Source organism: Hyperolius riggenbachi, chromosome 6, assembly GCF_040937935.1.
Source record: "Hyperolius riggenbachi isolate aHypRig1 chromosome 6, aHypRig1.pri, whole genome shotgun sequence".
NCBI classification, from domain to species: domain Eukaryota; kingdom Metazoa; phylum Chordata; class Amphibia; order Anura; family Hyperoliidae; genus Hyperolius; species Hyperolius riggenbachi.
The window spans coordinates 112,590,878-112,604,523 of NC_090651.1; the positions used below are offsets into that span (position 1 = coordinate 112,590,878).

At 43.4% G+C, this 13,646-nt stretch overlaps 1 protein-coding gene across 5 annotated transcripts in view; it reads right to left on the bottom strand.

Annotated features, from left to right (window-relative positions):
• Window positions 1–13,646, bottom strand: part of LOC137522524 (very-long-chain enoyl-CoA reductase-like) — an 89,841-nt gene continuing 76,195 nt past the window's right edge. For 4 of the 5 annotated variants that reach the window (XM_068242597.1, XM_068242599.1, XM_068242596.1 and 1 more), the window contains 3 exons: window positions 12,490–12,578; window positions 9,055–9,100; window positions 1–287 (listed from right to left, as the gene is read on the bottom strand). In XM_068242597.1, coding sequence (XP_068098698.1) covers window positions 160–287; window positions 9,055–9,100; window positions 12,490–12,578 — 263 coding nt within the window. In that variant the 3' untranslated portion in view covers window positions 1–159. Of the gene's footprint in view, window positions 347–9,054; window positions 9,101–12,489; window positions 12,579–13,646 lie in introns of all 5 variants that reach the window. The other variant, XM_068242598.1, reaches the window with a different exon arrangement.

The following is a 13,646-nucleotide window of genomic DNA, read 5'->3' on the forward strand; positions in this document are numbered from 1 at the left end:
TTTTAAATATCAAGATCTTTTAATTATGCCGGCAGAACTGTACAAAATAGCTCTTAAAATGTGACACTTTGCCAGGAAGAAATTTCTGGTCATTTCAGGTATAGCTCTGTATCAAATACTAAAAGAAAAATAAAAAATATCCTCTTTGTTTTTGCAGTATTACAGCAGGAAGGGGATGATGGACATCCGTAGTCTTGGGTAGTCTTTGAACTCCCTGATATACCTGTGGTGCTTCTCTTTTGCCCAGATTGTCATCTGAATGAATCCGATCAGTGTAAATAGTCCAACTGTTAAAATTTCAATAAAAGACCATAAAATGCTGTTATTGAGGTTGGTGTCCATAAACCTATAGAAAGACATTACAGCACTAATCAGAGGCTAAGCACAGAGGTTAGGAGGAAACAGGCTTGATTGCTGTCTGATTTATTTCAATTTTTTTACTAGTTAACACATTTAACCTGTTAACAGCCACAAACGAGTTATCTCACTTTAAGATAATGCACTGCATTTGCCTTCAGCCAGCAGTAGAAACTGAAAGCAGAAATCCTCTGTTATTGTCTCACACTGCCCCCTAATGCCAAGTGGCCATAAATACACATTACAGCAGTACTAATTAGAAGCTAGCAGATCTAACAAATCTAACAAAGAAGAAATAAAAAAATGTGTAGGTTATAAGCCTCCAGCACCTGATCCTGGTGGCGGGGCTGCCACCCAAAGCTTCCAGACACACGGATTTTCTGTAGAGGTTCCTTCCCTTAGCATTTAACTTACAGCGGTGCTAGTTTTGGGCGACCCTGGGTTACCCTAGTACAGTGTTTCTCAACATTTTATTGGTATGTACCCCCCCTTTTAAAACCCTGTACTCACCAAGTACCCCCTAGCATAGTAAACATTATCACAAGTACCCCTTGCCAAATATATATATAATAGTAGTACATGATAATTGGTTCTAAACCATTTCCAAGCATTTACTGTTGCTTTTAATTAGCTAAAATACTAATTTGGTGTTGTTTAAATAAGATTTATCAATTTAGGCTCTAGTAAACCTGCATTTTAAGCCAAACTCAAGTGAGAAACATAGGTTTGATACTTATCTAGGTAGAGGGAAGGCTCTGGATAGTACAGTTCCTCCACCCAGCCGTCGTAAAGCTGTTCGATCTACTTGACCATTCCGAGGATGAGCGCATCGATGCACTTCTCCTCGGAACTACTTGGGGGCACAAGTAATTCTGAAGAGTTGTGAGTCAAACAGTTTTCAAATATAAAACTGCGTTGGCTGCAATAGTTAGGGTATATATCGAGCTGTGCTTCCAAATAATCAATGCAAAAGCATCCAAAACACAAACGGATACAGAGCTCAATCCCACATGTACAAAGGTATATATAAAGTGTGAGCTCAGAAAGCCTCTCAGGTTCAACTTTATCATGGCGACCAACGCTAAGGGGGAGAGCTCTATAAACTCAACACAAGGTTTTAATATGTGAGTGGACAATTTTAATTTATAATAAACTAGTGACCTTAGCCCGTTTCTGTCTCCGCGCACCTGCCGTGCGCATGCGCGTACCCGCCAGTCGCACACGTCCACCCCACGCACGTACCCACCGTGCGCGCACTCGCCGCACACCCGGCCGCCCGCTCACACTCCCGCCTGGCTCCCTGGCCCCGTCCTGTCCTCCTGCCTGTGTGAGGCTGGGTCCGTGCTGTGCACATGCGCAGTAGCAAAAAGCATGGACCCAGATACGCTGTACGCAGGGACAGTTGCCTATTATTATATAGGATATGCTAATGGTTTTACGCTATGGAGGGATGCGGTTTTTATGCTTGAGGTGTTAAATGTGAAACAAGTGCAAAGGATATTGACGTGTTGGAACATCGTGACAGGCAAAAGGTGGCCTTTAATGACCATGCAGGTGCAGTAGAACTAATCTCATTGAGGGTCAAATCATAAGGGTGAGTGTCTCATTCTGCGGGTGAGGTGGTGGTGTTCACTCGAATTTAAGAGATCTCATGTGTGTCAAAGTGCCTTCAAGATATATATATATATATATATATATATATATATATATATATATATATATATATATATATATATATATATATATATATTGTAATGATCGCTGCTGCAGCAGCTATTGCTGGAAGTAGTGCTGCAGCTCAGGCAGTTCTGATGTCTTTCCATGCAAGTTGCATAGCTTTGTCTGTCTTTCCCTGCTGTCAGCTTGTGACTGATTATCATTCACCTGTGTGGGAATCTGCATGTCTGCTCCCATTGGATGACCTCAGTATAAAGATCTGCTTCCTGCAGGGTTTCCTTGGGTTTTCATAGCTTCAGCTTAAGCCTGTCTTGCTGTCGCTTTAGCCCCCGATCGTGTTTCTTGTTAAAGATACTTTGCTGGTCTTTGCATCATATATTGGTTCATTGCCAATATATATGCATACCAGCACGTTTATTATTTTCCTTGTATTTGTGTTACGTTGATATATCAGTGTTGCTGATATATACGTACACGAACTGTTTATTTCCTGTGTTCAGTTAGTCAGTTTTCCAGCACGTTTTGGTAGTTTGCGCGTACCGTGAACACCCGCGCTGAGCTAGTTATCCTGTTCCTGGTCCTGTTTGTGGATTGCGTTCATCTCTGCGAAGAGATAACGAATCCTTCTGAATCCTGTTCTGTTCCTGTTTGTGGATTGCGTTCATCTCTGCGAAGAGATAACGAATCCTTCTGAATCCTGTTCTGTTACTGTTTGTGGATTGCGTTCATCTCTGCGAAGAGATAGCGAATCCTTCTGAGTCCTGTTCCCTGTATTACTCCAGTCCTAGTCAGCGTTCCTGCTTATGTCATATATCGGTTCATTGCCGATATATACATATGTTAGTCAGAAGTTACAAATAGTTTCATTGATAGCTGTAATTGTAATACGCTAGGAAAACATACTTATTGTATATTTATCTGTGTTACGTTCATCTATCTTAATCCTGCTATTTTCTGACTGTCCTGTCCTGTCTTTGTGAGGCACGCCATCGCCGCAGCGCATTGGCTGCCTCATTCCAGTCTGTCTGGTTTTGGACGCTTGCTGTCGCTAAGTAGCCGCTAGCTAGCAAGCGTTCATTCTGTCTACCTGTCCTGATCTCCTCAGTTCTGGTTTATGCGCTCAGCGCTACTTTGCGCTGAGACGTTATAACGAAAGCATTGTTTGTGGCTGTCAGATCTGCACCGGCTCTGTGCGCCACAATCTCCTATTGGAGTCAGTCCTCCCCTCCACTATACTAGGGATAGCCTGTTTCCTGGTGCTAGTGTGTGTACCTCCTCCACGCCAGCTCATGCGTTGCATGCTGACTGTGGAGAATACACCACCAAGCGTTACATTATGAAAACCCCATTACCAATCCCCATTGTGGGGGGGATTCCCAGAAAGTATGACACTGTTAATTATGGTTCCTGTTCCTTTAAGAAATTTGAAGAACTTAGCTCTGAAACAGAAAATGAGTTTTTCTCTGAATGTGCCAGGTTCCTGACCAATCCTGATCTCCAAGCGACTCCTGTTTCAACCTGGGCACTCCAACTAAGTTATATTTTGTTTAAAGGGGAATTATTCCAGTGGGCATTTGATGTTCTCAATCATTCCGATTTGAAAGATAGACCGCTGGAATTTCTAGCGTTTGTGATCCATAACTGGTTGTGCATAGATCCATTGCCTTTTCCTCTTAATGAACTCCTGGCAGCAGGCCAATCAGCTGCTCCTTCAATTGCTTGCAAGAATGAGCAGCAAGCAGAAAGTGTTACTGATAATTTTCCTGCAGCTTTGAATAAATCACCAAAAACCGCAAGGTCAAAGGCAAAACGCAAACGTTCTAAGAAACGTGTCCAATCTGAAGAATCGTTATCCTTAGCGACTGAGACCTATAATGAGATTCTGCCATTAACAGATAATGAAATGCAATTGTCTTTCAGGGGAGTTAAATGGACTTATGAAACTACTAATGAACTTTCCTCCCTGGCTAGGGAAAATAAAGATTTTTGTTTAAAAGAATTATCTGAGTATGATTATGATGAGATATTACAGAGTATTGAACAAATCAACTTATTTGTGAACCAAGGGAAGTTTGCATACACTACAGTTCAACACTTGCTACAGGTATTGGAGATTCTTAAGAATAAGGAATCTGCCAATCACCTGCTAATTAACCCTATACATGTGCCTGCCACAATCATATCTGCAGACTGTGATCAGCCTAAATGTTTTGCTGTTAAGTATGCATGGGATCCTCCATTCGAGAGGGGAGAGATGGAAGCCCTGGTCTGTGAATGGAAGAATGATTCAAGTTCATTTTGTCAATTTTACAGTGCAAAAAGTGAAATGGTATTGAACGCATGCATTAAGTCAGCCTATAACCTAATAGAGGCTGGTGTGTGTAGGTATGACTGTGTGGCTCCCTTGATTGATGTGTGGGAACTGATTTTGGATGATTTTTATGTGACTCCGAATTCGCAAATTTGGCGTTCTGACCCGCCTGCTTCAGCACCTTTGGCTGATTCAGCAGGTGATTCGGAGCTCTTTTTGTGTGAAATTGAAGTTCCTGCAATTCCACCCTGTACCATGGATAACTCAGTGTTACTTCCCAGTAAAACAGAAGCCACTGATACATTCTTAACCTTGCCCTGCGCAAATTTCTCAGCAGAGAATCCAGAGGTCCTGCTGACTTCCGAATCCAGCCTAGCCAGTACTCATGACTCTTTGTTTAGTGAAACAGACACCAGAAAAATCTTACCTGTCTCTGCAAACACTTCTGCAGAAATTACCTGTGTTAATAAAGTTCAACTCCTGTCTGATCCAGCAGATGCCAATAGATGCACTACATCAGTTTCCGAGTCCCAGCAATCCTGTCTAGTAAACTCAGAACCCCAGCATCTGAATTTTCCAATTTTACAAATGAATGGTGATTCAGATGCGCAAACATTGTGTCTTGATCTTCCTGTTTCTACACCTCGCTCTAGTTTCGTGAATAGCTCAGAGCATCTGCTATGTGAACCTGAAATCGCAGAATTATTACCTTGTTCAGAAAATTTTCCAATAAATTTGCCCTGTACCATGAATTGTGCAGTAGATCTCTCCAATGAAACTCAGGTCACAGAATCATTATGCTGTCCAGCAGGTGCTTCCATGGTTTTGCCCTGCAATATGGACTGTTCAGTGATCCTGTCCAGTGAAGCTGTGGTCGCAGAGTCTTATGCTTCACCCAGTACTTTGGATACTTTAAACCCTCTAGCAGAGGAGGCTGAAGCACTGCTTACCTCAGTTGGTGTTGCAGTAATATTCACTTGTCTAGCAGCTGTTTTGGAATTACAGTCTGCTCTAATAAAACTTGATGAATTTCTGCCCAGCAAAGCAGAAGCCATTGAAATATTGTCCTCGTCAGCAAGTGTGTCAGATACCTTGCCCTGTACACAGTCTGATTTAACCAATGTTGAGTCCCTCTCCAGTGTTGTAACAGCCGAGGAACTCCAGCCCTGTCCTCTGAATGTTTCAGAAGTCTTGCCCTGTAACATGGATAATTCTGATTCTCTGGTCAAAATAATAGAAATCTCAGAATTTCAGTCCGGTCTGATGAGTGTTCCTGAAACCCAGCCCTGTATCCTGAAAGATTCTGGTTCTCTGGCCGCTGTGGCAGAGGTTCCAGAGTCCCCTTCCTGTCCAGGGAATTCCTCAGTTTTGCCTAGTCCAGTGGGGGCTGCTGCAATACTGACTTGTTCTGCAGCGCCTCATGAGCTCCAATCCAGTGTATTAAATGAGTCTCTGCCCAGTCCAGTGGTAGTTGTGGAGTCCCTATCTGGTTCAGTGCATACATCAGAAGATTTGTCCTGTCTTGTTAGTGCCCCTGAATCTGATTTGTTACTGACTTTGCTGGAATCAGCGACATCTAAGTCTGATCCAGCATTCTCGTGTAAAAGTCCAGTAGTTGCGAAGTTTAGTCATGATGATTTTTTTTTGGCCAGTCCTGGTTTTGGTCCTGTCTTGGCTGACCCTGAGGCTCACAGTTCCTTGACATGCCCAGAGGTTTCTCTTGTGCCGGTGTGCCCAGATGTTCTTTGTGTGCCAGAATGCCCAAGTGTGTCTAAGGTGTTAGCGTGCTCTGATGCTTCCTTAGTGGGAACACGTTCTGATGTTGCCAGTCTGCCTGCATGCCCAGAGATGGTTCTGGTCCCTGAAAGCCCTGATATTGATGTTTGTCCTTGTGGCCCTGACTCGGGAATTGCCCTAGGTTCCATAGGGGTTCTTGATAGTTCTCCATGTGAGCCTAAGGGGCATTCTGACCTATGGGGATCTCTTTGGAGCTTCAAGGTGTTCTGGGAGGTCTCTGAGAAAACTTGTCCTGGTGCCTTGGACTGGTTCAACAGTGGGTTTTGTCTTGGTAAAGACAGTACCGGTGGGCATTGCAAAGGCTTTGGCGTTTCTGAACGGTTCCTGGAAGGCGGTGGGTATCGCTCAGGGAATTTCGGAGGGCTTTCTTCTGGAAATCATGGTTCTGATGGGTGTCACACTGGGGCTTGTAGTACTGATGGGCATGGTTCTGTAGGTTCTGGTTCTGATGGGTCCAGTCTTGTGGGGACTGATTCTGGAATTCGGTCTTGCCGGGCTGTCCCGGTCATCATGAATTATCAGTCAGACTGTTTTGTTGGAAATTTCGGTTTTGAAAAGCGTCTGGAATCCGCTTTTAAAGGCGGGGGTACTGTAATGATCGCTGCTGCAGCAGCTATTGCTGGAAGTAGTGCTGCAGCTCAGGCAGTTCTGATGTCTTTCCATGCAAGTTGCATAGCTTTGTCTGTCTTTCCCTGCTGTCAGCTTGTGACTGATTATCATTCACCTGTGTGGGAATCTGCATGTCTGCTTCCATTGGATGACCTCAGTATAAAGATCTGCTTCCTGCAGGGTTTCCTTGGGTTTTCATAGCTTCAGCTTAAGCCTGTCTTGCTGTCGCTTTAGCCCCCGATCGTGTTTCTTGTTAAAGATACTTTGCTGGTCTTTGCATCATATATTGGTTCATTGCCAATATATATGCATACCAGCACGTTTATTATTTTCCTTGTATTTGTGTTACGTTGATATATCAGTGTTGCTGATATATACGTACACGAACTGTTTATTTCCTGTGTTCAGTTAGTCAGTTTTCCAGCACGTTTTGGTAGTTTGCGCGTACCGTGAACACCCGCGCTGAGCTAGTTATCCTGTTCCTGGTCCTGTTTGTGGATTGCGTTCATCTCTGCGAAGAGATAACGAATCCTTCTGAATCCTGTTCTGTTCCTGTTTGTGGATTGCGTTCATCTCTGCGAAGAGATAACGAATCCTTCTGAATCCTGTTCTGTTACTGTTTGTGGATTGCGTTCATCTCTGCGAAGAGATAGCGAATCCTTCTGAGTCCTGTTCCCTGTATTACTCCAGTCCTAGTCAGCGTTCCTGCTTATGTCATATATCGGTTCATTGCCGATATATACATATGTTAGTCAGAAGTTACAAATAGTTTCATTGATAGCTGTAATTGTAATACGCTAGGAAAACATACTTATTGTATATTTATCTGTGTTACGTTCATCTATCTTAATCCTGCTATTTTCTGACTGTCCTGTCTTTGTGAGGCACGCCATCGCCGCAGCGCATTGGCTGCCTCATTCCAGTCTGTCTGGTTTTGGACGCTTGCTGTCGCTAAGTAGCCGCTAGCTAGCAAGCGTTCATTCTGTCTACCTGTCCTGATCTCCTCAGTTCTGGTTTATGCGCTCAGCGCTACTTTGCGCTGAGACGTTATAACGAAAGCATTGTTTGTGGCTGTCAGATCTGCACCGGCTCTGTGCGCCACAATCTCCTATTGGAGTCAGTCCTCCCCTCCACTATACTAGGGATAGCCTGTTTCCTGGTGCTAGTGTGTGTACCTCCTCCACGCCAGCTCATGCGTTGCATGCTGACTGTGGAGAATACACCACCAAGCGTTACATATATATTCATTTGTGTTTTGTACATGCTATTGCCTCTGAAGAAGCAAGGTTAATCCTTGCGAAACAGCTTTCAGGCCTTTCTCCCCCACTGCTGTCTACCACTGTGTCTACCCAACCACAATAAAGTTCTTTTATGTAGCTGTGCCCGGCTTCTTCTCTTTTGTGCCGCATTAATAATCAAACTTCACTCAGAAGCTAATTGATAAGAGTGCTGTTGCCATGGACAAAATAATCAGATTGTGCTGAGCTATATCAGACCATTATGTGATATTGGGGGACTCATGTACATAAGCTAGAGTCTCGATGGAGACTTGGCAAAGTGTCACCTACAAAACGCTCCAGGACAGGAGTGCGGCGGGGGCACGCATGCGACATGGCCGCGCATGCGCAGAAGACCTCGACTGGTGGTGACTCACCGGATTATCGGCAGTCATAGCACCAGAATGGAGGGGCCGAGGAGGACTGCGACTCAGCGCTGCTCATGGGGCTGGAGGAAGCCCTGGGTAAATATAAATTATGCCTAGAGATGGTACATCTCTGGTTCACTTTAAGACATCTACGGAACAATCAACCCTGCCATTGCAGGGGGGCCCAGAGGCTTTGAGGGCCCCTCCTCCTTCCTCTACCCAACCGCAAATGCAGCCAATTACCAAGAAAACCTCCCCGTTCGCTCACAAAAAACATCCCTACCCATGCAGAGTAGCTAGTAGTAGGACGTCTGTAATTTTATCCTGCTTCTAGATGCTGCTTCACAGCAGAACCATCTCTGCTTCCATTCGCTGGTTTGCAGTAGTGACCCTCATGGGGTTCAGGGACCAGGGGGCCTCATGCTATCACTTTTGCAGGGGGGCTCTATTATGTCTAGTTACGCCCCTGCTTTAAGAATACTCAAAAAGTGGTTGGGAAATGTGGGTTTTTGGTTATTTTAGCAGTTGACGTTTGTGCATGCCATACTCTGAAATGCTTTACCAATTGTTAGTCAGTTTCATTATTTTCTCTGTTAGGACCCCTCAAGTATGGATATCTATTGCTTATATTCACATGGTCCCAATGTTAGAGTCTTACCTGGCACACACTGAGTCATCACTGTGAAACTAATCCAGCTTCCCACCTATAAAAAAATACCCCCAAAAATTGTAAGGTTCAAGCGTAATAATAATGCATTTGATCAACATAACGTATGCATGCATAAATTACTAACACAACTAGTAATATCTGTTTGTTAAACACTGTAAAGAGTCTCACTATTGCCATCTCCCTTCACTGTGGCAACGTCACGTCTTAAAACCGCACATTCATACAGTTATGGGGGAAAAAAAGTCTTATGGCGGCCACATGTTACAATTTTGCTGTCCAATTTTACCCCAATTCGATTAAACTTGTGTGAAAATAAATGAGATTTTTTTTTGATTGATAAGTTTGAACACAATTGTGTTTTTTTCACTTTTTCACTTGTTAAACACAAATGTATCAACACTGGAATGTAAACAAACACTCTCTGAGAAACTGTTTCTGCTTCAGGCACACACAGAGTTTAGAATAGCTCATTAGAAGATTTTAATATATAATAAAAAGCAGTTATAATAGAAAAATAATAAAATGCAATGCCAGCTTTCAGGGCAAGAAAAACTACACTTTGGAAACTTTTAATTTGTAAACAGACAAGATTATGTGTGCACAAAAGCAAATATGATAACTGTATGAGTAATAAAAAGTAGGAAAATACATTTTAATGAATATTATGTCAGAAGACAAAAAGAAACACTCCGGGTCCTGATCACGTCATGTAATGATCAGTAGCCTGAGGGCGTCAGCATGCAGCGCAGCTCCCAGGAGGAAGTGAAGCCCTGATGCAGCGTGTGGTAGATGAGGTAGAAATCAGAGTGCTCCCTGTGCTACCCTAGCTGTGGCACCTCTCCACTGGGATAACCTGTGCACGGCGGCCAAAAGGTTCATGGGTACCCAGGTCCGGATTTACTTCACAGGAGCTTATAGGCACCCTAGACTTCACCCTTCATGAACCTACAAACCCCCACCAAGCTACACCGCAAGTGTGCTGTCTGTCTCAGCTGTCACTTCTTCCTTACTTCCCATGCCTGTAGCTACAGGTGTCCCTTTGTATTAGGGAAGCCAGAGGTACCCTCAGTATTAAGTAGCTAATGGTGCCCCCGACTGCAGGGAGATCTCATCAATGGAATGCTGAGAGCTGGGTGAGTAACTTCTCATTTACACTCTGCTGAGGGCTCTGCATAGGGGAGGAGGGAAAGAGGCACTTGGGGAGGAGAGTGAGCCGCCTTTCCATCATCAGGCGCCTGTAGGCAAGTGCCTACAATGCCTTATGGTAAATACGGCCCTGTGGGTACCTGTAGCAATACATCAATTTGTAGGATATAGATAAAGAGCAGGGTCTCATTAAAGAGGACCTGAGGTGGTTCTTGGGTGGGCAGATGGGACACAGAGGCATGTAACTTTTTGTTGCTATCTCGGAGGTAAACACAGGGTAGAGGAATTCCCTGTTCAAAACGCCAGCGAGCAGCATTCCTACAAGGATTCCAGAGCTGCCATTGGGCAGCTCTCTCTCCCTGGCTGCGCCTCCTGTTACTACGCCGCCTTCCTGCACACTGTGAGAGACACGCAGTCTCTCCTTGCATCATCGTGACCCAGAGGTTACGAAACTGAAAGTGTGCCATTGCGACCCACGGGTGCGGTTTTTGCTGCTACCTGATCCGCTTAGGCCTCGGATCAGGTAGCCTACTTTTTTTACATTTTAAGAGCTCACCTCGGGCTCTTTTTAACATGTCATTGCTAATGAATGAAAGAACTAAGAATTGTACAGTGCTTTTCTCATGTAGAACTCAAAGCACATGCAGGATAAGGCGAGCCACCGTAGTCACCCAGAGCATGATCAGTAAGCTACCCAGGGTGTGTAGATGGCTCCTTTCACACATGCACTATTGTGTTGTGTCATACAAAATTGGTGCATGCCGACACAAAGCAATGATGGCCCTATGGAACTATAACATTGCTTGTGGAGCGGTGCAATGTGAAGGCTTCTGTCAGGGCGATGCAAAAGATACTCTTGCGATACAAAGTAACGCACTGGCAGTGAGGAGTACCTACATGGTAATGTAAGCCTCACTGTACGCTCGTGTGAGGTTAAGTTACCATTAAAGGAATACTATCGATACCCAAGTGTTCTAAAATGACAGTGTGCAAATAATGTCTAAGTAGCTGTGTTAACATTTTCCTACTTTTCATGTTAAATATCAGAGGCAAAAGCTGTAATTTATTGAGGGTAGGATTTAGCTATATTGTGACAAATCAATTGCAGAAGGGGTGTCTGCTTCAATGCACAGCCAGAGTTGCATATTAGACTACAGAAAGCAAATATCAAACATATCAAACTCTGAAAGCAAAAACTGTATGAAAAGCTGTGACAATTAGTTACATTTCCTCTGCTCTCTTCAGACACTTCAGTCAGAAACACAGGACACAGGAGCTGCAGCTGTTGGGAGCTCTCTTCTCTGTCACACACAGAGCTACACATAGAGTTAACTGATCAAGTGTGAGGGGAATTTCCCCTCTCCTCATGGCTCAGTCAGCCTCAGTTTTGGCGTCAGTAAAGTTTGAATGTATTTTGATAACAGTAAACAAAGAAGTTGCTACTAAAATGTATACACCAGTACTTAGCAGCACTTTTCAAACAATTCCTGTGTCAATTGAAAAAAATGTGAATCGATAGTATTCCTTTAAATTACAATGCCATTTCTTTTTACTGTTGTGGTATGATTGAAGAACATTTGCATCGCAACAAGTATGAAAGGACCCTAAATGTATACTGTGTGTGCACCCTTTATAATCTGCTGCCCCTGCCATAGTCTACAATAGGTTTTTTTGGGGGGAAAACCAGTTCACATAACAGTATGTTTTTGAGATATTGTCTGAAAACCCGAGTACCCAGAGAGGAAACTGATACAAACACAGGTAGAGCATATAAACTCCATACAGATGGTGCCAGAACTGTGAGGCAAGAGTACAACCACTATACCAACCTGCTGCCTTTATTACTAGAAAAATACACAAATCTGTACATCAGACAGAAAGGATGGAAATGAGGGATGAGAGATGTTGCACCAAACATGATTAAGATCTATGAAATGCACATTTAACATTATTTGTGTTATAAACCCTATGCTGATATCCAAGTAACTGGGAGCAGATATATCCTTGTCAGCATGGATTGTAATAAAGGCAGTACTGTAACTAAACAGAACAATAAAGCCTCTCAATTACGATTGGCCAATCAATGACCAATTTGACCATCTCCATGTAGTATGAGGTGGTCAAATTGGGTGGTTACCTACACAATCTAATCATAGTATTTTAAATTTGTTGACATGGAGGTGGTAATATTAGTCAGTGATTGGCCAATCATAATTGAAAGCGTGTAAAAGGCTTAATCTGCATTTGTATGTCTTTCCTATAATATCAGACACTCACCTCATAGGTGTAGTTCGGACATGACACAAAGAAAAACAGCCATGTGAATGGATTTCTTGTAGGGAAGGGATACCTTCGTGATCTGGGACCTGAGAAATAATCATACATGAAATCCAATTTATTCCAAGCAATCATTGACATCTAATGCGATAATGGTGCCTACAAACTAGTATACAGAACATCTACTTCTTGTCTTATACAATAACCACTTAGTATGGAAAGCTACGCTCAACTAATGTTTAGTTCCACTTTATAAACTTAAAGGTAAATATTTACCTACCTCGATACTGCACAGGTGCACTAGCGGCTCTCCGTTCAGGTTAAGGTGGAAATAGCCAAACCCGATCGGATCTGCTCTACTGTGCAGGCGGGAGTCCTTTGCACCTGCCCAGTAGAGCGGATTTGATTGGGATCGGCTATTTCCGCTTTACCCGAACAAAGCGCTGCCAAACGCGTCATGCGGACGCGCTTTACAGCTCTTTACGACGGGGAATACGGAAGAAGAGGACGCTTTGCCCGAGGACGACTGGCAGTCGTCCGAAAACGAAACTTAGCCGCGGAGGGAGACCGGAGGGCACCGAAGGACCGGCGCGGGCACAGGACAGCTGCGGGAGGCTTGGGAAAGCCCCCAGGTAAGTGAATTTTTTTTTACCCACCAGTTAAGGTTCCCTTTAAAGTGGACCCAAACCAAACATTTTTTTAATTAAAAATATTTAGTTGCACCACTCTGACACATACAAAGATAAATAAACACTCCTTCAAACCTATGATCATTTCAGTGCATGCTTTTCACCCTTCTCTTTTCTTAGCTAGGGTTATACTGGGGGCAGCCATTAGCAATTCCTCCATTGCCGGACACCATCTACTCCACCAGTTTGCCGGAAAAATCCCGGCAATTTGAAAGGAAGGGAGGGGTTTCTCCAATAAATGTAAAATATTTTATATTTGTCATCATGCAGCTGAAAAAGGCTGCTATGTATTATTATAATTTAGAAAATAGATTTTATTTCTGAAATCTTGTATTTTTAACTTGGGTCCACTTTAATCGCAGATATACAATTTGCCACAATTACTGTGGCAATGCATTCCACATTTTAATCACTCTTACTGTAAAGAACCCTTTCCTAAATAAATGGCTAACATGTTTTTCCTCAATG